This window comes from Diabrotica virgifera, chromosome 9 (genome assembly GCF_917563875.1).
Source record: "Diabrotica virgifera virgifera chromosome 9, PGI_DIABVI_V3a".
Classification (NCBI taxonomy): domain Eukaryota; kingdom Metazoa; phylum Arthropoda; class Insecta; order Coleoptera; family Chrysomelidae; genus Diabrotica; species Diabrotica virgifera.
In genome coordinates, this window is record NC_065451.1 from 30,722,006 (window position 1) to 30,747,463 (window position 25,458).

Below are 25,458 nucleotides of genomic sequence, written 5' to 3' on the forward strand. Positions count from 1 at the left end.
ATTGGTTGGAATGCCATTACTCTTTCCTTCCATTTTCGCTGTATTATAAAGCCTGTTCCTAACCTTCTGGTTTCTCCCACGCTTTTAAAAAATACCACGTCTTCTATTTCTACTATTTCTGTCTCTAATTGTTTTGTCTCTTGTAAAGCTATTATTTCTACATTATATCTTTTAATTTCTCTAATTAATTCTTTGAGTTTTCCTGTTTCGTATGTGCCTCTTACATCCCATGTACCCAAATTGACTTTAGTTTCCTTTTTGTTATTTTTACTTATTGCCTTGTCAATTGCCTGCGTCGTTTCCGTCTCATTTATCTCTGTTGCAGACTGTATCTTGTCATTTTTCGGCTTTTCTTTTTTATTGCTGTCTTGATTTGTTTTATTTCCATAGTTCGTAATCCTCTTCTTTGCATTGTTCGTCGTCATTTGTTTCCTTTCATTGCTGTTGTTTAGTTTTTTGCTTTATCACCAACGTTTGGTTCATTCCATCCCAGCGCCATATTTCATGATCGGCATATATTTTCTTATACCCTACTTTCACTTTTCTCCCTTCCTTTCTTAGTTCTTGCGCTTTTTGTCTGACACTTTTCTGTACAATTCTGTCGTTCTTTGATAGGTCATCGTTGATATAAACTAGACCTTCTTCTCGATTTCCAATTTGGTTTTGTTTCGCATGATTTTTCTTTTATCTTCTTCCTTTTCAAGCTCAACCAAACAAACTTTTTCTCCTAACTTCAGAGCCTTCTCTATTTGTACATCTACTTCTAATTCTGTCTGCATAACATTTTTAATTGCATGCTTTAGGATATCTGGGCCATTTGTATCTATGTTCAAACCCTGTATAATTATATTTTTTCGCCTTTTTTGATTTTCTAAACTTTCAAGCCGTTCTTCTATTTAAAATCCAGTATGCACTATCATATGTGATTTTAAAACTTGTTTTGCTGAAAACTGTTTATTGCAAATTTCACATTCAAATGGTTTTTCACCAGTATGCACTCTCACATGCCTTTTTAAAGGTGATTTTGTTGAAAACTGTTTGTTGCAAATTTCACATTCAAATGGTTTTTCACCAGTATGCACTATCATATGCAATTTCAAATAATGTTTTCTTAAAAACTGTTTATTGCAAATTTCACATTTAAATGGTTTTTCACCAGTATGCGTTCTCATATGCAATTTTAAAACTTGTTTGGTTGAAAACTGTTTGTTGCAAATTTCACACTCAAATGGTTTTTCACCAGTATGCACTCTCATATGCAATTTCAAATTATGTTTTCTTAAAAACTGTTTATTGCAAATTTCACATTTAAATGGTTTTTCACCAGTATGCGTTCTCATATGCCATTTTAAAACTTGTTTTGTTGAAAACTGTTTGGTGCAAATTTCACATTCAAATGGTTTTTCACCAGTATGCACTCTCATATGCAATTTTAAAACATGTTTTGTTGAAAACTGTTTGTGGCAAATTTCACATTCAAATGGTTTTTCACCAGTATGCACTCTCATATGCAATTTTAAATGTGCCTTTGTTGAAAACTGTTCGGTGCAATTTTCACATTCAAATGGTTTTTCACCAGTATGCACTCTCATATGCAATTTCAAATAATGTTTTCTTAAAAACTGTTTATTGCAAATTTCACATTCAAATGGTTTTTCACCAGTATGCACTCTCATATGCAATTTCAAATAATGTTTTTTTGAAAACTGTTTATTGCAAATTTCACATTCAAATGGTTTTTCACCCGTATGCACTGTCATATGTGCTTTTAAATTACCCTTGGTTGAAAACTGTTTAGTGCAAATTTCACATGCAAAAGGTTTTTTACCAGTGTGTATCCTCATATGTAGTTCTAAACGATAATTGTTTGAAAATGGTTTCTTGCAAATGATACATATAAAACGTTGTCCTCCAGTGTTCACATTGGTAGTGGAAGTTATATATTGCTTCAAATTTTTGTCAGTTGTAGCATGTGTTAAGAGGTTACTGGCAGCTGTTTTCGTGTCATTAGAAGAGAAACCTAAAATGATAATTACTTGTTAAATCAGAATGGTGCAATTAAGAGGAAAGGCGCAAAATGTCGCCTGTCAAAATTTTCAATGTGTTTTAAATGTATTCATTTTTTTCAAATCCTGAGAAAACTAATAGATATTTTTGAAAAATTTAAACGCAGAATGAAAGATTACGTTATTACCGAGGGCCGAAAGTCCCTGAAAACTGTAATGTTTATTTTAATAAGTTACAAGGGTGAAAATAAAAGGTTGTAAGACGCACAAGCGCGTATACTCTCCATTAGTGCGAGAGAAAAGGACGATGAACCTAATAAGTTAATCAATTTTCCTCTTGATCTGAATGTTCTTCTTGTTTTTTGTTGTCTTTGCTTTTGCTTCTTGTCACAGACATTTGTTTTCAAGAAGTACTATCCCCGCCAAATATGAAAATTTGAATAGTATGTTACCAAGACGAATTTTTCTCACCCAAATTTAATAAATTGTCAATAAATATATCAAATGTAAATATCGATAAATTAAATCAATTATGCCAAATTTGTACCTAAAGATATCTAAAATTTGATGTCATCAAATGTAAATATCTCACTTTTTACCACGGGCATATAAATTTCCAACCACCGGCTTTTCTCTTCCTATTCCTTCAAATTTGCCACTAGAAATACTTTTCAATGCCCCACGTTGGGCGCCATGTTGTTGTGATCTTACTTTTGATATCTGATGCTGTTCTCAGATGTAATTTATTTTAATTAATTAATTAATAATTATCTCATTAATCAAACAGATCCAATACCAATATAGTCTCAATCTCAGGGTAAATTATAATATCAATTACTTACTTTCGTGGCTTCAAAATATTTCTCAGTGGATTCCTAATCGGGATAGATAAAAGAGAGTAAAATAATACACACATATGGATTTCAATTAGAAATTATAAAATCGTTTATTTTATCTAAATGGCCATCACTATTTAATATTTCTTATATCTTATCTTTATTTAATACAACATTTACAAAAAATGGGAATCTTATTTCTTTTTGTTTCCAAAATTTTTTATTTAACAAGAACTATTATGATTTATCAGTAACAAATTTATTTAAGTTTGATGAAAAATTTGGAATAGTGATTGTGTGCCCCAATTTTCAATGTGGTATTTAATACACAAACCATACATTCATGTCATAACAAAATAGACTGACTTTTTTCTGGAGATTTGACAATGTCTTCCCACAAAACACGTTTCCTCCTATCTTGGGTTGCGATCAAACGACTCGTACCAGCTTCCCAGTAAGGCCTCTGCTCCTTTCTGACAACTACGCCTCGTACAGCCCTCGTTCCTGCCGTCTCCTGATTCCGTGTTCTACCTTTTTCAAACACTTCAACAAAACCGGGATACTCTAGACTCAAGGAGTTATATACTATCTCGACTCGGCCCAACACTCGTTCCACGATATCTTACTTTTTAATTTTCAAAAACAAACTAACTATACCGGCGTTTCACTTTTTTGTACACTCTTCTCGAAAACTGGTCTTCGCCTCTCGATCGCCAAAAACCTACTGCCACACATCTCTCATCCATTCTCCTAGTTCCAAATTACCCCTTCCAGCATTCAAAAATCAACCAATCCCAAGCAACTTTCAATTATCCGTATTTATCAACACAACTTTCCTTTTTCTAAATATCTTAATGGATTTCAAGAAAAAATAATATTCCCCATTTCAATTTTACTTTCTACATTAATACAACATTTACAAATTTAATGACCTATTATCTTATTCACTAGAGTATTAGTTAGCGGTGGTTAATGACAAATCCTTCCGCGAACACTTTCTTTGTACACATCACTCTAATTGTTTACTTGAGTCGTATTGTTCCCGCGGTTCGTAAACAGTTCTCCGAATCACTCTCTTAAAAGCTACCTATACATAATTTGTTTTATACAGGGTGTTCCAAATTTACATGCCCGTGGTCGAGAAAAATGAAAACCTTTATTTTAATTTGACTTTAATTTATAATTATAAACTTTTATTTCTTATATCAATTAGGAATATAACAGTATATATTAATTTTTCAAAAATATAACACCGCCATTGAAAAGAGCGTAAAAATATTTTGAACTTTTTAGATATATTAGTTACCATTTAATAAATGCATAACGTATCTTCACATGTACACTTCGCGTCAAAAAAAAACTGGTACAACTCTTATAACCGAAAATCGTGTTTTTCAAGTTGTGTAAGTTGATCTTGTCACAAGTGTCATTCTAATTTCTAGGGTAGTTTCGTTGCCAGTTCAACGAAAATATTATATCAAACTAGGTAAATAAAAAAAGCAAAAAAAAACTAAGAAGATGTAAACCTCCGCGAGGATGAATCGGGTTTACATCTTAGCGTAGTAAAAAAAAACAATTTACAAAAAATAAAAAAATTAATAAAAAAACAAATTAACAATATAAAAAAAATGCAAAAAAAATACAAAAAAAAATAAAAATTTACAAAAAAAATTAACAACCAAAACAGAGTATTATTTAGATCAGCGGTCGGGGAACCGGGGTAAATTACCCCAAATGGGGTAAAAATGAAATTTTTGGGGGTAAAAATGAAGCTTTTGTGACTAAAAAGTATATATTTTTAATTTGCTATTTATAAAAAGAGGCGATTTTGTTTTTTTTGCTCTTCGCCATGGGGTAATATCAACTTACATAAAAATCTTTTGGGGTAATGATTAAAAAAGTTCCCCGGCCGCTGATTTAGATAATAACTGTAGATAATAATGTTAGTTTGTTATGTGTTTAGAGTTAGAAATACAGAAAAAATTCCTCTGATTGAAAAATCAAATTTGTTTGTTTTTAAAATAACAAAATGTCTGGCTAATAGCTCGGCCAAGGCCATCAAATTCACTCAAAAAAAAAAAGGTAAAAACGGGGCTGTGCGACAGTCCGCATTTTTTAATATAGGTACTAAAAACTAAAACAATTGTAATTTTCCGTCATCTCAATTAAGTATTCATACATTGAATAGTGTTTTATTATAATTTATGAAAATATTTCAATTCAAAAATAATGATAGATAATAAATCTTGACATGACTTTAAATTATTATGTTTAATGTCAAATCGAGAGGTGTGATTGGTTTCTCGTAAATTGTAGGACAAAACTGCATTGAGTTGTGTAGAATAAATAAAACACACTGGAAAAATTAAAAATTTAATTTGAAATTAATACAAAATAAATAACTTTTACAGTGAACAAGTGTGGAATTTAAATATATGTATTACATTTCGAAATATACATTCTAAACGTTATTTTTTTGTATTTAGATTTAGTGCAATTCCGTTGTCTGTGATGGCAACAACGAAGTGATTCACGAACAATAATTGTCAGTCTGAACACAGGTTTACATTGGAAAAAAAAGTGTACCAGTTTTTATTGACGTGAAGTGTACCTATGTGCGGCAGATTCGTACAAATAGTATTAGAATTATTGTGCATTTAATGGTAGAAGCATTTAATTTGGACCACATATACTACACATATAAAGGTTCAAATTTAGATATGCGGTTATCTCAGTGTTTGTTGTTTCTCATTTGTTGTTGTCATCTCAGTCAAAAATATGTTGTTTCTTTTTCAATTATTTCACCCTGTATGTAATAATTTTTCACTCCGCAGATAATACCGCCATTGAAAAGAGTGTAAAAATATTTTTAGTAAATATTTTGAACTTTTTAGTTATGTTCATTACCATTTAATAAATGCATAACGTATGTTCACATGTAACTATGGGCGGCAGATTCATTTTGAATGCCCGCCATTTTTGTAAAAGACAAAATCTGAGATGTCTATACTATTATATACTACTACTATTAAATGCACAATAATTCTTATATTACTATTTGCACGAATCTACCGCTTATACGAGCCCTAACAACTATATGTTGGAACAAGCAGTTATTTGGCGAATAAAATGTCAATTTACCGAAATTCTTTTATTTAAATTTTTTGAAAAGTAAATATGAAATTAACAACATTTTTTATGATGTATGGAATTATTTTTACCGTTTAATTATATATTTTCTGTTGATTACTGTTCAATTAACTGTTTAATAATCGAAAACTGCTGACAACTAAATATTGGAACATTTTTTAATTTTCCTCGCGTTTTAGCGTGCCCTGGCGACATCGCGTTCAGTTTTATCAGCCTGACGGAAAGAAGGTTTTGAAATCAAACATACGAATAGCTAGTTTGTTGTCAACAATAATTATAACGCGTCATTTAAGTATAAATAAATTAACAACTGTCAGTTTTATTATTAGTAAAATACAATAATGGCACGTGGAAAACCTACTGATCCAAAAGAGCGAGAAATTATTATTCACCGGTACCACAAAAGGAAAACAATGCCAGAAATTTCCAGTGAATTGACTGTAGTAACAACTACTGTGTTTAATATAATTAAGAAATATGGTGAAACTGCCAGTATTGATGTTCGCGCCAAAAGCTCAGACCGACCAAAAGCTGTTTCTCAAAGGAGTGTAAGACATTTAATCAGAATCCACAGAGAACGGCAGTTCTCACCAGTGGCGCACAACACCCCCTACAAGCGACACTATATATACACGAAATTTTCGATTTTCCAAACCTGACTGAATTGAAAATTGGGCCAAATCCCATCTCAAAGTATAGGAAAAGACTCGTCCATCCGTATGTTACATCTCTATTTTGGTCCAAGGGTGTGGATTTTACGGCCCTTCCCATTTAGAGTCTGTTTTTCGTTCTCGTCCCCAAAACTCCCAAAAATTTCAAAAACTTTAGCCCGACCTTTGCGGCTTCAGATAGCGCAGATCATTACCTTTCCAACGCATGTTTAATTTTGAAAATCGGTTATACCATTCAAAAGTTATCGAGCTCAGAAGTATGACTCAATTTTTATTTAAAAAAGGGAAAATGTTATGTATGTATGTATGTGTGTGGAAAAGTTACACCGATCTGAATTTTTTTTTCTGTGTTTCAAGAGGGTGTGAGGGCCGATTCAGAACCGGTCTAATTTTTGACTTCTGACTACCCGTAAGCCAGCTAGAGGACTAGGTAGATACAAAATAGCATATTTTTTGGGCGTATATATCTTAGGTTCAAGGAGAGACAGGAAAACCGCAAATACACCAAATCAATAGGGTTGAGTTAAGCTTTCAAATGGTGCTTAAGCGATCAACCTGAGACATACACACTGCTCACCATAGCCGAAAAACTGAAAAATTAAACTTTGAAAATATTGGTTTTTCGACAATTACTCAAAATTTCAACCTACAAATTGCGCCAATAACTGAGCGTTTGTAGGAGGACTCATGACGCGTCTAACGGTGTATATCTCATATCTGGGAAAATTCGAACTTTTTTGTTATAGGCTTCATAAGTATGATCAAATCTATTTCTTATGGACAAAAACCGTTTTTCAAGCTCAATAATTCCTGTAATACATTCAGTTATCATACTTGATCTTGGATGCATCAGATACTACTTGTCAATACGTTTTAAACTCATGTTTAGTGATCAAAATCGGTTAAGCTGTTTAGAAGTTATTAAGCTACAAAAGTATAATCCAATTAACGATTATTCCCGAAATGGTTTATGTAGTTGAAGTGGTTACGACGCTAAATTTGATCTGCAACGGGCAATCCGAGTTCATTTACCGGCCATCCCAATATTTTTATTCAATCTATTTCGACTAGAAAAAAAATCTAGTGTACATTCGATGGACACTAAATCATTTGGCAGATAATGCGACAAAGGTGGCCATTTATAAAGCTTAACGTGTAATCGAGAAAAATTGCATTCAACTTCATACATTTAATTTGTATATAACTTGAAAAACTCCTGATACAAGAATAAAAAACCGCTAAACGCCGTAAAAATGAGTGGCGCATACAATATTTCAGCTACAAAAGATCTGATATGAAAATTACGTGGCGCGAAAATGTATTTTCATTTTGATGCAAAATAAAATTCTAGTTTTATTTTAAAAGATTTTTCCATAATATTTGCTTAATTTGAAGTAAACGCGCCACAAAAGAGTAAATTTGATACAGTTTGAATTTTGAAACTCTTTTGTGGCGCGTTTACTTCAAATTAAGCAAATATTATGGAAAAATATTTTAAAATAAAACTAGAATTTTGTTTTGCATCAAAATGAAAATACATTTTCGCGCCACGTAATTTTCATATCAGATCTTTTGTAGCTGAAATATTGTATGCGCCACTCATTTTTACGGCGTTTAGCGGTTTTCTATTCTTGTATATAAGTCGGGAAGAAGAAATACACTACGAGAAGTAACTGCTAGATGGAATAGTTAAACTGGGATACATGTTTCCAGAGAATGCTGTCGCAAATATATCCACAAAAGCGGTCTTAGTTTTTGTAAGGTATGTTTGATAGGTACTTATTTGCGAGATAAATTTTCTATTTTTTTATTTATTCGAATAGGCCAAAGAAAAACTATTGTTGACGGAAACTCAAAAAAGAAATCGTTATATTTGGGCTAAATCTAAACTTTCGTGGACCAAACTTGACTGGGACAAAGTTATCTATAACGACGAAAGCAAATTTGATGTCTGCGTGGGAGATTACCGAAAGCGTGTGATTAGGGAAATTACAGAAGTACTCCATAAAGATTGTCTCAAAAGGACTAAAGTTTCCACAGGGTATCATGGTGTGGGGTTGTATGTCGGCCAAAGGGGTGGGAACTTTATATTTTATTGAAGGCATAGTAAACGCAGCCAAATATCAAGATATCTTTGAACATTCGTTTTTACCAAGTGCAGCAACGTTATATCCATCCGGAGATTTTATCTTTTAACAGGACGGAGCCTCATGCCATACGGCTAAATCTACCAAAAAATGGGATAGGAGAACATGACATTAAAGTTTTGTCACATCCTTGTAATTGCTCGGATCTTAATCCAATAAAGAAACTTTCGCACAAAATGAAACAACGCCCAAGAAATAACCCTCAGCGCACTTTGCCACAACTACGTACTAAATTACAAGAAATATGGGATAGTCTCACCCGGAATTCTGTGAAGGCCTAGTTGACACAAGGGCTAATAGGGTTCAGGCTGTTAATCAAGCTAAGGGCGATGTTACGCTTTATTAATTTTTATTTAAATTTGTTAAAAACCTCTTGTTCCAATATTTAGTTGTCAGCATTTTTAGATTGTCCAACAATTAATTCAATTGTAATCAACATAAAATATATAATTAAATTGTAAAAATAATTCTACAAATCAAAAAAAATGTTATTAATATCATATCTACAATTAAAAAAAAATTAAATAAAAGAATTTCGGTAAATTGGCATTTTATTTGCAAAATAACTGTTTCTTCCAACATATAGTTGTTAGGGCTCGTAGGTACCTACATAATGTGATGATACGTTATGCATTTATTAAATGGTAATTATTATAACTAAAGTGTTCAAAATATTTCCTAAAACATATTTTACGCTCTTTTCAACGCCGGTATTACCTTTTTGAAAAATTAATATATACAGGTGTGACGCCTCACAACCCGGCCTAGTTATTCTTGAATCTTCTCGGCGTTACGAGTAAAGGCCAGACCTTCCACGGCGATTCGAGACGACCGCTGTCAGAGTATTTAAGAACAGGAATTCGAGCACAGGCCAGTCAGTCAATGAACGAGCCGCGACGCGTGATATAATTGTATTCGAATCGGATTTAGTGAAATGTATTTATTAGTTATCGTAATTATTATGTTTAGTTAATTAAATCATAAATTTGAGTTTGTAAATAAATTAGATGTGTTAGTTGGTGTTATTTGTAATTATTAAAATAAATAAGTGATGTAAATAAAATAATATAAGTAAGTCTTCCTTTATTTAAATTAAACTTAGTGCCTAAAGATATAAATAAATAAAATAGTAGAGTCAATCGCGTAACAAATGGTGCAGAAGTGAGGATACTTTAAAAATAAATAAAATATAAATCGTAATAAATAAAGTGTGTGATGTCTACCTTGTGTAAGCTAAAAATTGCAGACCCGAGACTTGAATTGGAAGAAAGGGATCTGAGTTCTACTGGGAAAAAGGCTGATCTGGTCGAACGTCTAAAGAACGCTCTTCAGGAAGAGGGTAAAGATCCAGAAACCTATTTGTTTGAAGACAAGCATGCTGCTGTGATCTCGTCGATTTCGAAGGTTTCGACAGACATTACATCGCTAGAGAACAAAGTTTCGACAGACATTACATCATTAGAGAGCAAAGTTTCTAGCGAAATCTCACAAGTTTCTGGCGAGATTTCGAAAGTTTCCTCCGACGTTTCCAAAGTTTCCTCCGATGTTTCTAAAGTTTCGACAGACATTGCATCATTAGAACAGAAAGTTTCTAGTGAAATTTCGAAAGTTTCGGGTGATATTTCATCCCTTGAAAACAAGATGACTAACGAAATCTCTAAAGTCACTTCGGATTTTGACGACAAGATATCGTCCATAAAATCTACTTTTGAAGAAAAGATCAAGGAAATAGAAAAGAAAATGGAGGAAACGGAGAAAGTAGACAAAGGGATGGAATCCATCTTAACAGACATTAAAGATGATGAAAAGAAATACAAATTGGAGCCACGGTCTATGGTTGAAGGGAGTGTGGGTTATGCTCGTGTTAAGGTGCCAAATTTCGACGGAAAGTCATCATGGAACAACTACAGAAACAGTTCGAATCGGCGGCCAGAGCGAACGGATGGTCCGAAAAAGAAAAGGCTGTAAACCTCACTATTGCTCTTCGAGGCGACGCTTTGGATGTCCTCCAGACCAGCGGTTCTCAATCTGTGGTACATGTACCACTGGTGGTACATATCATTATTTGCGGTGGTACACAAAACACACAAAAACTTAAAATAGTAGTACACAGTAAGTCTGGATTATACAATCTAAAAATATAGAAATATAATAAAAGAAACTTTAGATGGTACATGACTCAAAAAGATTGAGAACCGCTGCTCCAGACCATAGCCGTAGAGGAGACCGATGACTTCGAGCAGCTTAAAAAGAGACTGAATATGCGATACGGACACGAACATTTAGAGCATGTCTATCAGTCGCAGTTTAAAAATCGAAGACAAAAGAAAGATGAAGCTCTTCAAGAATACGAGGTCGATATTGCCAGGTTGGTACGATATGCATATCCAACAGCTCCCGAAGGACTAGGTACAATAACAATCAAGAGACTCACCATCAGGAAAACTAGAACGGGTCGGCCTTAGGGGGGCAGCTTCGACCCGTAATTTTTCCAAAGACCCTCTCATACTAATAGCTTCTTTGAAATGTCGTGAAGATAGTGTATATGTAGATGGAGAAATAAATGGTAAAAAGTATACATTGTTGGTGGATACCGGAGCGACCAGGACCATTATACGACCGTCAGTTATAAACAGTCATAAGAAGCTCTTACCAACGCGGTTGCGACTGCGGACTGCCACCGGTGAAAATGCCAACATCCACGGAGAAATCCAGATACAATTAGGGATTGGAGCAGAAAAGTTCGTCCATACTGTCATAGTTGCAGACATCGAAGAAGATGTTATATTAGGAATGGACGTAATGAATTTGCATGGATTTCAATTGGATTTTAAGAACAGGGTAATCAAAGTTGGCAACGAGGAGGTATTTCTTCATCCACATGATGACAGCACTGTGCTAGCAGCCATTAAAGAAGATACAGTTGTGCCTGCGAGGAGTAAAACGATCATCGTAGCGCGGCTACAGGGAATTGTGGAAGAAGGAACACCTGTTATGATGGAGCCATGGAACCACGACGAGGAGGTTGGCAGAGGAATCATAATTGGAAAGGAATTGGTTACTTCTGCTAAAGAAATTCCCGTGAGATTGATTAATGTCAATGACTACCCAGTGACCATCAAGAAGGAGACAAAAGTAGGAACTTGTGTACCCGTGACGTCCATAATCCGTCAGACGACAACATCAGATAATTCCAACGACAAGTTCGACCAAATGGTTGCAGTTGCAGGCCAGTCTCTAAATCAAATGGAAAAAAGAAAATTAAGGGAATTTCTTAGGCAATATCGTGACATATTCGTACCGAAAGGAGGAAAGACAGGAAGAACGACAGTTGTAAAACATAAAATTGACACTGGTACCGCTAGGCCAATTCGTCAAACAGCTCGACGATTACCACAGGCAAAGAGAGAGGAAGCTGAAAGGATTGTTCAAGAAATGAAGAAAGACGGGGTGATAGAATCTTCTACGAGCCCATGGGTCTCTCCGGTGGTCCTGGTCAAGAAGAAAGATGGAACTACGAGGTTCTGTGTGGACTACCGTTTGTTGAACAATGTTACCAAGAAAGATAGTTATCCTCTGCCTAGGATCGACGACACGTTGGACACACTGGCTGGAAGTAAATTGTTTTCTACGTTGGACTTGAAGTCTGGATATTGGCAGGTAGAAATGGATCCAGTGGACAAGGAGAAGACGGCCTTTACGACAGGATCTGGATTATGGGAATTCAACGTTATGCCGTTCGGACTCTGTAATGCTCCTGCGACATTTGAGAGGCTTATGGAAAATGTATTGAGAGGGTTATCTTGGAAAACGTGCCTGGTGTATTTAGACGACATAATCGTTTTGGGAGAGACGTTTGAAGACCACCTGAAGAATTTAGAAGACGTTTTTAATCGACTTAAAGCTGCCCAGTTAATGTTAAACCCCAAGAAATGCCAGCTATTTCAAAGTAAAGTCAATTATTTAGGCCATATAGTCAGCAAAGAAGGAGTGGCCGTGGATAAGGGAAAAATCGATTCCATTAAGGGATGGCCTGAACCAACTGATAAACATCAAGTGAGAAGTTTTCTGGGACTGTGTACAGTGGAACCTCGATAACCCGGATTAATCGGGACCGCGGCCGATCCGGGTTATCGAAAATCCGGGTTAGCCGGAGAATATAGTAAAAATTAATAAATAACCTCCATTATAATTACAAAAACATGAAACACATATGCACAGTACACATCTAAATTACGTATAGTTGTATAGAGTGTAGAGTTTTGTTCATTTCTTGGTAAAAAACTCAGTCATACTGTAGAGATGTACCGACACCATAATATGGTAGGTCTGGATCCCGCGTACGAAAAAAAAGTTGATAAATAGCAAGCTGAAAATTTGTTATTAGCTTAAGGGTGTCTAGTCGGACAAACATTAATATATGGGAACACTGGAACAGGGGAAGTTTTAACTGTGGAACAGGCTAAAAATTTGGAACGGTCAGACCACGAAAACGGCACATGTATTTTGTCCGACAGAACAGACTTAAACTCTCCGAACAGAGATTAAACTCTCATGCAAAAATCAGACTGCTATTTATCACCAAATTGGCGTTTTAATGAGTGGAACATGTAGAATATGTCAAATGACAGGAATTATGACAGGTGATAAATAGCAGTCTGATTTTTGCATTAGAGTTTAATCTCTGTTCGGAGAGTTTATGTCTGTTCTGTCGGACAAAACAAATGTGCCATTTTCGTGTTCTGACCGTTCCAGATTTTTTACCTGTTCCACAATTAAAACTGCCCCTGTTCCAGTGTTCTCATATATCAAAGTTTATCCGACTAGACACCCTTAAGCTATTAACAAATTTTTAGCTTGCTATTAATCAACTTTTTTTTCATACGCGGGATCCAGACCTATGGTATCATAATATCATATTATGATGCTGCAATAAATTTATTTTAAAGATTCGTCTTTATCAATCCTACCTAATGTTTCTAGTTTCTTTTCCATTGTCACAACATTTTTACGTTTTGTTAACATTACAGTTTTGTTACCATTACGTAGACAAAAATCAGGCAAACACAATCTGAAGCACGATTACAGAACGGAAGTGATTAAAACAATGTTGTTATTTAAGAACAGACTAAGGCCATTGTTTTAAAAAAGAATTTTTAAATAGTCACGTCTATTTTAAACAATGCTAAGACAGTTTGACATAAATAACGGAAAAGGAATACAGACAGGTGCCTGTTCTTTCCGATAAGCTGAGACGGTCGCTTTGCCTGCCGCCGTGTGCATGAATCATTTTTACTGTTGTACATACTTATATGTGTTCAAATTACACAAATACACATTATCTCTCAAATATTATTTGACCTACATACATTTTTATTTGATAAAATTGTTAAATTGTTTATTTGTTAAATTTTTGTCTGATGAAAATCGGTCCGGGTTAGCCGGACTTCCGGGTTATCGGGGGCCGACTTATCGGGGTTCCACTGTACTTACTACCGGAGATTCATTAAGAAGTTTGCAGATATCGCTAAGCCATTAACGCGACTTACAGAGGAAGCAAGGGATTATTGCTGGGATGAAGACTGCCAAACGGCCTTTGAAACTTTGAAGAGGCATTTAATTACAGCGCCAATATTAGGGTATCCACTGCCAGAAGGAGAGTTCATCTTAGATACGGATGCAAGCAATGTGGGAATTGGAGGAGTGCTGTCGCAGATCCAAGGAGGACAGGAACGAGTCCTTGGATATTTTAGTAAAGTGCTTTCAAAACCTGAACGAAATTATTGCGTCACGAGAAGAGAACTTCTAGCAGTAGTAAAATCAGTGGAACACTTCTATCAATACCTCTACGGAAGGAAGTTTCTAATCCGAACCGACCATGCCGCCCTTAAATGGTTAATGCAGTTTAAGAATCCAGAGGGTCAGATAGCCAGATGGATTGAACGACTTCAAGAATATGATTTCAAGATCGAGCATCGGGCCGGAGTTAGCCACAGGAAGACCCTTCAGAGAATTCGGGAACGATTTTATTGGATGAATAGTTCCGACGATGTGAAGGACTGGTGTAAGAAATGTACTACCTGTGCTACAAGTAACGGGCCCTACCGGAAAAGAGGCTCCTATGAGACAGTACAATGTTGGAAGTCCGTTTGAAAGAATAGCTTTGGATATTGCCGGGCCATTTCCAGAAAGTGACAATGGATGCAAATACATGTTGGTGGTAATGGATTACTTCACGAAGTGGGTGGAGATCTACGCAATTCCAGACCAGAAGGCCGCCACTATTGCAGATGTGTTAATCAAAGACTGCATCAGCCGATTTGGAGTACCTCTGGAGATCCATAGTGACCAAGGAAGGAACTTTGAGAGCGATCTATTTCAAGGAATCTGTGATAAACTAGGCATGAAGAAGACAAGGACCACGGCCTATCACCCGCAATCGGATGGAATGGTGGAGCGTATGAATAGTACAGTCGGCAAGTATTTGACAAAGATGGTGTCCAATCATCAACGAGACTGGGACCAGTACCTTCCGTTCTTCGCAATGGCCTATAGATCTGCTGTTAATGAATCAACTGGGCAAACACCAACAAAAGTCCTATTTGGACGTGAGATGCGTCTACCATGTGATCTAGAGTTTGGATGTCGACCTGGAGAAGATGTTGCTGGTGAGGATTACGTGAATGAATTACGAAGAAGAATGGACGATATACATGTATTGGTCCGTTCTAATCTTCAGATCGCTAGCGACCGAATGAAGAAACGATACGATACCCAAGCCGAGAAGGGATGTTTCAAGGAGCACGAAAAAGTCTGGCTTTATAATCCAAAGAAGCGAACAGGTTGTTCTCCCAAGTTGCAGCAGTTCTGGGAAGGTCCGTACCTCATTGTCAAGAAAATCAATGACGTTATCTACCGAATAAGCAAGATTCCTAGGGGAAAGCCGATGATAGTCCACCATAACCGGTTGGCGCCGTACGAGGGAGACCACGACGTAGATGAAGAAGTGGAAGTCAACCAAATTCGAGGAATACCTGACCTTACCTTTGAAGAGTTCATGGGTGCCTACGGAGGTACCGGTAAAGCAAGACATGGTGTTACCACTGAAGAAAAGCGAGATCTTCTCGCACTTCCCGATGACTATTCGCTGGCCCATACCATCCCGGCCAGTATCAAAGACGCACGAGGGTTGGCATCCGCCTTCCGAAGGAAGTTTGGTCAAGTTGCAGAACTTCAATGCCAACTGCCAGCTCCTGGCAAAGCATTGAAACTCCAAGATGCATCACGTTACCTATTCTATCTGGTAACAAAAGACACTGTCCGCGACCAACCTACCTACCAAGATGTATGGGATGCATTAATTCAATTGAGAGAGCACGTGTTGGAGTCTGACGTGCAAAAGTTAGCCATGCCAAAGTTAGAATGCAGCCAATTAGACTGGAGAGTTATCCGAAATATGGTAGAAGAAATTTTCCAAGACACCGAGGTCCAGGTGTTAGTCTGTTGCAATCCGCATAGTTACTGGTGCGGAGAGAAGACCATCCCCTGTCACTTTTATACAACTGGGAGTTGTAAAAGAGGGTCCAGTTGCAGATACCAGCATCCAGTTCCAGCCCCGACAAGGTTCCAGGAGGAACCATCTTTTAAGGAGGGGGCAATGTGACGCCTCACAACCCGGCCTAGTTATTCTTGAATCTTCTCGGCGTTACGAGTAAAGGCCAGACCTTCCACGGCGATTTGAGACGACCGCTGTCAGAGTATTTAAGAACAGGAATTCGAGCACAGGCCAGTCAGTCAATGAACGAGCCGCGACGCGTGATATAATTGTATTCGAATCGGATTTAGTGAAATGTATTTATTAGTTATCGTAATTATTATGTTTAGTTAATTAAATCATAAATTTGAGTTTGTAAATAAATTAGATGTGTTAGTTGGTGTTATTTGTAATTATTAAAATAAATAAGTGATGTAAATAAAATAATATAAGTAAGTCTTCCTTTATTTAAATTAAACTTAGTGCCTAAAGATATAAATAAATAAAATAGTAGAGTCAATCGCGTAACACAGGGTTAAAAAATTAAAAAAAAAACATATTTTTGAAAAAAAACTCAACTTCTGGTAAACCGATTCTTCCGCTTCATGAGCTCGATCTCATACATCAAAAAAAGAACCCACATACCAAATTTGGTTGAAGTCTGACTTTTCGTTTAAAAGTTATCGTGCTATAATAGTTACTAATAATTAGTCACATATGTATCGTCGTAATTTTGAATGCCCGTCATTTTTGTAAAAAGTAAAATCTGAGATGGCCTCATATCTAATTTTGAACCTTTATATGTGGTCCTATATACATATTTATTTTATGATTTTGTATTTTATTTAGTATTTGTTTGTAATGTTTATAAATGTTGCTTAATTGTATATTTTTTTGTCAATGGGCTTGCCCCGTTTATTAACAATAAATAGGGGTGTAAAGCTAGTTCGCGTCCGTAGTAGAATACTACACGTGCACCCTGGGTAACGCTAAATGAACTAGCAACAATAGAACCGCCAGACCTGTCTCTCGTAGATCTCCTGGCGAACACATTGCAATGAACAACACAAAACGATCAAATGTTGGCTCTTGTCAGAGCCAGTTGACAATCGGACCAACGGTTCGAGTATGCCAATTGAACATCGAAGGCATCAGCCGAAGCAAGAGCGAGTATCTTGGCAAGCTTCTGACAAAGAATAAGATTGACGTGGTTACCGTTCAAGAAACACATACTGCAGACGACATACAATTAAAAAACCGTGGCCAAATCCCTGGATACACACTAATAGCTTCACTCAACCACGCTCATTATGGTATAGCGACTTATTGTAGAGCAGATATCAAACATTACAGCACATTTCACTCTAACTCGACACAAGAGATTTTTATACTTGCTGTGAAAGTAGACGAAATAGCTATAGTCAATATATACAAACCACCAAACGCTGGATGGCCACCAAACGTACTTCCCACATTTTCTCACCCGACAATATACACTGGAGACTTTAACAGCCACCATACTACATGGGGATCTAACCAATGTAACCAACAAGGAGAACAAATCGCCGAATGGGCTGAGTTTCACCATCTCAAACTTTTATACGATGCAAAACAGAAACCCACCTTCCATTCTGCAAGATGGAAAAAGGGCTACAATCCCGATCTCACGTTTATATCTTCCAGCGGAACGGGCTCAAAAAATGACTTTAGGAACGCCACAAGGGAAGTTCTCGATAACTTTCCTAAATCCCAACATAGACCAATAATTACAACCTTGGGCACCACCATCCCTATTATAAATTCAATCCCTTTGCCAAGATGGAATTTCCGGAAGGCAAGGTGGGAAGAGTTTAAATTTCAACTTGAAAGGGATATAAGACATATCAAACCCGAGGTTCAAAATTATGAAAGATTCACATCACTAGTGATTAGGTGTGCAAAAAAGCGCATTCCACGTGGAGTTACCAAATCCTACATCCCATGCTGGAACGATGAATGTAAAGAACTACTTGATCGGTATGAGAAATCTGGAGATCCTGAAGTTGGTGAACAACTCTTAGAAACCCTAAACTCCGCGAGAACCACAAGGTGGAGGGAAACTTTAGAAAATCTCAATTTCACACACAGCAGCCGCACCGCATGGAACCTTCTAAGGAAACTAGACTCTGGCTCAAACAAAACTACAGCAAACTCTACAGCCCCACAACCGGAAGACATAGGCAAACGCATAGCCAACCTCTCAGAACCAGTAATAGAAAAAGATCATAAAAGAGAAGTTCAATCTCAGTTAAAAGAAGCCAAAATTGCTCAACAAGAAAGCCTACCAATAATGAAGCTCATCGAGCCAGAAGAACTTGCAGAAGCTCTAAAATTAATTAAATGTCGTAAAGCCGCAGGAGTTGACAACATTTATCCTGAATTTATAAAACACATTGGTCCGAATACCAGTAAGTGGCTTCTTGAATTTTACAATCAAATCTTGACTAAGCAGAAGTTTCCAAAATCCTTCAAAAAGAGTAAGATCATCTCAATATCTAAACCTGGGAAAGACCCTGCACTACCTGAGAGCTACAGACCATTCGCTCTTTTAAGCGTCTGCTACAAGATATTCGAGAGGATAATCCAAACGAGACTATTTTACTTTACAAAGTCAAATATTCCTCAAGAACAAGCTGGATTCATGCCGGGAAGAAGCTGTGGTGACCAAGTCCTCTCCTTAACAACATTTATTGAGAACGGATTCCAAAAGAAACTTAAAACAGTAGCAGCTTTCATAGACTTGACCTGTGCCTACGACACAGTGTGGAAGGGGGGTCTTTTATATAAAATATACCAGATGGTACCGTGCCGTTCGTTCAACAGGTTGATCAACCAAATGCTAAGTGACAGACTTTTCCAAGTACACCTAAATGGGAAAAATAGTAATTTCAGAAACCTGCAAAATGGCTTGCCACAAGGGTCAGTTTTATGTCTCCTCTTCTTTTTAATATTTATACGTCAGATGTACCAACTACCACCTCGCGCAAATTTATTTATGCCGATGACATGGCTCTAGGTGCCCAAGAAGAAGACATAAAAATCGCTGAAACCACCATATAAGCAGATCTAAACACTGTTAACAGATACTTTAAGAAATGGGGCCTACAACCAAACCCATCGAAGACTGAAGTAACAGCTTTCCATCTTAACAACCACAAGGCAAATTACAGACTAAATATAGAATGCGATGGAACCATTCTAAAGCACAGTTCTAACCCAAAATACCTCGGCATAACTCTAGATCGTACCCTAACATTCAAACAGCATTTGGAAAAAACTTCAGCAAAAATTAAGACCCGCAATAATATTATCCATAAGTAAGCATATAGTAAGTATATCCTACTGCAGAATATTGCGCTCCTGTCTGGCTAAACAGTCATCACACAAAAGTCATTGATACTCAGTTAAACCAAACAATGAGGCATATAACGGGAACTATAAAGCCCACACCAACCCAATGGCTTCCAGTTTTAAGCAACATCGCTCCACCAGCAACAAGACGACTAGCCGCACTCAACACCCTAGTGCAAAAATGCCAACAAAATCCAGCACTACCGATAAATACAGAAATCGCTGAACTACACCAAAGGCAGTTAAGACTGAAATCCAGACATCCACATACTAGAACTGCTACAAGATTGGCTGATTTCACTACGGAAGAGCACTGGATGGGCGAATGGAGTCCAGACATCAGAAATTCCAATCTAATAGAAAACCCCACAATTAAACCAGACGGCTTTTCTCTTCCTCGTCGTGAATGGTGCAACCTAAATAGAATACGAGTAGGTCATGGGATTTGTAACAAATCGCTAAATCAATGGGGTATAAATGCCAGTCCGGAATGTGACAAATGCAGCGCTGCTGAACAAACAATTAACCACATCGTCTTTGAGTGCCCAACCACCAAGTTCCTTGGCAGTCTTCAAGAAATCCACCAACTCACTCCCAAGGCAAGAGAGTGGCTTCGAGGATGTAACCTTCGACTTTAATTTAATAATTTTTAATTTTATATGTTCTATGTTTGTGTTTTCTTTTTTATTTATTATTGTTATTGTCTTTTTTTATGTAAAACTGCAATGTGTAAAGTTCATACGAATATATATATATATATATATATATATATATATATATATGTTATATCCGTTTTTACCAACTAACCTTAATAATGAAGTACCTACTTATTTCCCATCAGGATATATCAGGTGTCAGCCATCTGAATCGACGCATCCAGTTTCAATGCCAATGTCAGCGAGAACTACTACGTCCAGGCTTTCTCACAACCTCAGCATTTTGTAAATCATATAAAACCATTTGCCGGTGTTTAATGTTCGTTCGTAATAATTTAGATTTCATTCATGTAACTTTATTTCTTGTATTTTCAAAATAAAATATTTTTTAAAAAGTCAAAAAAGTTTTAAGTGATATAAAAATTGGCGCAGTCAGTAGGATCTGGAAACGTTGTTAGAACACGGAAAGGCCTAACTAACAACGGTGGATTCCAATCCTTTGATTCAGAAACGAACCATCCAAAAGGCAGAGCCGTCATCACTTTGCAGATATCTACGGATTAGGAACACCTGGTGAAGCCCCTGGTAGAGACGCTGTCGAGAACAAGACGACTAGATGTTTTTGGATTTAGTGTAAGTCTAATATTGAATCATCTCGTATATTATTATTACATTATTTTACAATATTATTATTATTATTATTGAATACTGTTCGATATTCCAATATTGATTATACTGAAAATCAATAAAAACAAGTACATATTTATTCTCATTATTTGACGTTTATACTGTAAATCGTCAATTTTTTTTATTTATTGTTGTTATAAACGCCTGAAACACGCACTTTTCGCTCATCGGGCGGTTATTATAAGAACATTTTTTAAATATTAAATACAACCACTATATATTTTTCTGATTATCTTTTAACTATTTGACGTTTATTCTGTTAATCGTCATTTCTTTATTTTCACTACTGTTCTTATATAAACGTCTGAAACACGCACCTTTCGCTCATCAGACAGTTATTATAAAAACATTTTTCTGATACCTATTAAATGCAACTACTAAATATTACTTTTTATTATCATTATTGTTATTATATACACGTCTGAAACACGCACAAATTTCGCTAATCGGACAGTTGTTATAAAAACATTTACTGATATTTTTTTTTATTATTATTTTTGATTATTATTTGATATTTAAATTAATTGATTTGAACATTTTTTTTATTTTTATTTTTTGATATTGATTATCTCATATTTAAATTGTTTTATTTGACCATTTTTTTTCTCTATTTTTGATATATTGACTACCTATTTTATTTATATTGATTTATTTGGCCATTTTTATTATTCCATATATTGATTTTTTTTATTTAAATTTATTTGATCATCATGACTGACAACAGTAACACTTCTCGCCCCGCAGTCCCCGTATCTCATATCGAGAATGAACCCGAAGTAGAACCTTATAAACTATCCGAAATATTTTCGATCGTACCCGAATTTGAAGGCGATCAAATATTTTTACAAACCTTTCTAAATGCTTGTGACTATGCCTACAATATGTCTACGCGTGATCAAAAACAACTATTAGTAATTCACATAAAAAATAAACTTCGCGGAAGAGCAGCGCAACTCATAAGCTCTAGAAATCCCTTATCATATCTAGAAATTAAGCAACTTCTTAACTCCCACTTTGGAGACACTAGAGACCTATCTTCTCTCATACAAGATTTACAGAGAGTCAAACAACTTCCAAATGAATCGGCTCTTACATTCCTCAATCGTGTCCAAGTCCTTAATGCAAAAATGCATGCCAATATCCAGAAATCTGGCCTCACTCCTGAAGAGAAACAAGCCCAAATCGTACTAATCGAATCAATGGCGCTGAATACCTTATTGACCGGCCTAGATCCAAAAATTGCACATATTGTTCGTGCTAGTAATCCGAAAGACCTTCTTCAAGCTCAGGTCCGCATCAGAAGAGAGCTACAATTATCCTATTTCGAAATACAGAAAACCAATCGCCCCAATCCTCCAAGACCCAATCAAAATAATCAACCCATTAGAAGACCAAACTTTCAACCACCTAGATGCACCTTTTGTGGACGCATTGGCCACTCAAATAACGAATGTCGCTCTAGACAAAATTCCCAAAATAATTCCCAGAATTTTAACGATACTCGAAATTTCACTAGCTATCAAAACTTCAATAATGCCCAAAATAATGGCTTTCAGAGGCAAAACTTCAGCCCGAATAATAACTATCAAAACGCTAGATCTAACGACCAACAAAGACCTCAATTCAATCAAAATAACTCACAAATACGCCCTTCTGTAATTCATAAGAACCCAAATTTTTCTAACGATAGACAGAGAGCTCATTTCGTTAACTACGAACATGACTATGTTCATGATTATACCCCAGTTCCAATTGAAAACTATCATTACGAAGATTTCTCCGATAATAATTATTATTCACCTCCTGATTATTACAATTCATTCGATGAACAGACCGATTTAATTGATAGCCAAGACTATCAGGATTTTCTCACAGTTCCAAATCAAAACCACCCACCAGACAATGCCATTTCAATCAGCGAACCTTTGTCTCAAATAGAAAATCAGATCCAAACTCTAAATTTGGACGACATGAACCCGTCTCTGAATTTTCCAGAACAAAAATTTCTCTGAGCCCTCCTTTTGCTCTAAACAATAAAAATCTTTATTATATAACAGACGCATCAAACAAGTTTAGACTACTTATCGATACCGGTGTTGGTATCTCTATTTTTAAAGAAAATACCGCGAAAAATTTCAAACCGCGTTTTCCCGAAAGTATTACCATACAAGGTAGTACAGACCAAAAACTTCTTATCACCGAATCCACTTTATTCCCTTTCCAAATGGGAAACGCCCATAAAGTATTTATCTATAATTTAGATATTGATTTTGATGGAATCTTAGGCCTCGATTTTTTTGAACATTACGAATGTACAATAGATTTCAAGAACAAACAACTAATCACAAATTTTCAAACATTACCTCTCTACAAAGTAGAAACTAATTCGCTTAACCATGAATCTCCTAATCAAATTAAAATAGATCCCAGATCCGAGCAAATATTTAATCTAACATGTCATCTGTCGAATACAGATGCAATTTTGCACAAAAATGAAAATGATAAAGTCCATACCCCCAACGAATTAGTACACGTGAATGAAAAAGAAAAATTTCTGACATCTATAGTAAACTCAAACACAATCTCCAAAATTATTGATTTTCCCGATACCGCAATAACGGAACCCTATTCAAACTACCCGATTCTAAATTTCCAGTCAAACGATAACATAATAAATTATTGCTCTGATAAAATATACCGAAACGACAACATCAAGTCTCGACTTCTAATACAACATATTAACAAGGAAGAACGAGAACTAGTAAAAAACCTTTTCTTAAAATATAAAAACAAAAGAGCCAATCAATCTGAAAATTTCGATGAACATCCTTTCAATATCCTGCCTTATGCAATTATTTGTCCTAATAACACAAAAAACAAAACTAACGAATTTACACCGTACAAACCCATTTTTGGATATACTTCTATTAGACCACCCGAAATATTTTATAATGCGAAAACTCACAGATTTATGCCATACGAACTCATTTTTGGATATACTTCCATTAGACCACCCGAATTATTTTATAATGCAAAAACTCATGGATTTATACCTTACGCCCTAATTTTTGGATATACTTCTGTTAGACCACCCGAAACACTTTATAATGAGAAAACTCTTTATCAAAGTACTTTAGGGACTTAAGTAATCCTAAAGCCAAAACCCAAAATAAGTTCATTCATTTTCCAGCCCTTTACGTCCACTAATGGACATAGGCCTTCCTCATTTTTGCCCATTGTGCCATATTTTGAGCACTTTGCATCCAACCCCAAAATAAGTTTATTAGCCCTTTCGAAACCCAAGAAACCCACGTAAATTTTGTTACTTTATTAAATAGCAAATCCAATAAAATAATAAAGTAAATTTTGATAAATTATCTATCATGAATTCTCTTTCAAATTCCTTAGACTCATTTCAGTCATCCACTCCCAGTATATGTTAACCCCAATCAACATTGGAATTTTCTTTCATGAAGAATTTATTTTATTTATTAAGCTCCACAGCCCTTGAAGACATAGTGTTGAGAAATTTAACTTTCCCCACAATTAGTATTAAGTTATTAAGTACATAATAATATTACACTGTACTACTATAATATAGACTATAGACAATATTACATTTATTTTTATTAAACGCTTAATATTAAATATTTACAATATACAAATTTTATATAGTCTTTCCATACATTTTTTCTTAACTACTTGTTTCCATTGTTTTCTGTCTAAAGCTTTTTCTTTCCAATTCTCGATATTTATTACTTTTTCGCAAGTCTTCATATACTGTGACATTTAATATCCTTCCTGGTCTATCTTTTCTTCTTGATGTACTGATTTTTGTGATAGTACCATTTTCAACATTCTTTCCTTTCCCATTCTTTCAATTTGTCCTAAATATCATATTCCATATGCTCTGATTGACATTATTATTATTGACTCATTATTTAAGTCTCTTATTCCATACAAAAAAAAAACAAATAGTCTGGCTAATTGACAAGCCAAAGCCAAAGCCATTATAAAATAAAAAAAGGTCTGTTATTATTCTTTCTACTTTATTAATAATTTATTTTCACACCTCTGTATATTGCTTTTGTATTTTCTCTCCCATCTCTCTAAAAAGTCTATTTCTGATTTTTGTACCCATGTTTCACATGCATATGTAGCTGTATGCCTGATAACTGTTTTGTAGATTATAATTTTTGTTTTTCTCGAGACATATTCGAATTTCACTAATGATCGCAACACTCCATACTTTTTGTTTCCTTTTGCTATTTTTGTCTTTATCTTTCCTTCCCCGTGTCCATTTTCACATAATTTCAAACTCACCTGAGTAAACTCTGAAACTCATTCGAACAGAAATTTTTTCATTGTATCTAAGGCGAAA

The 25,458-nt window shown here is 35.5% G+C and overlaps 1 protein-coding gene across 1 annotated transcript in view; it reads right to left on the reverse strand.

The window, feature by feature from the left end:
• Positions 1-862: 862 nt before the first annotated feature.
• Positions 863-25,458, reverse strand: part of LOC126892632 (gastrula zinc finger protein xLCGF3.1-like) — a 52,868-nt gene continuing 28,272 nt past the window's right edge. The window contains exon 3 of the mRNA XM_050662267.1: positions 863-2,020. Coding sequence (XP_050518224.1) covers positions 897-1,844 — 948 coding nt within the window. The 5' untranslated portion in view covers positions 1,845-2,020 and the 3' untranslated portion in view covers positions 863-896. The remainder of the gene's footprint in view (positions 2,021-25,458) is intronic.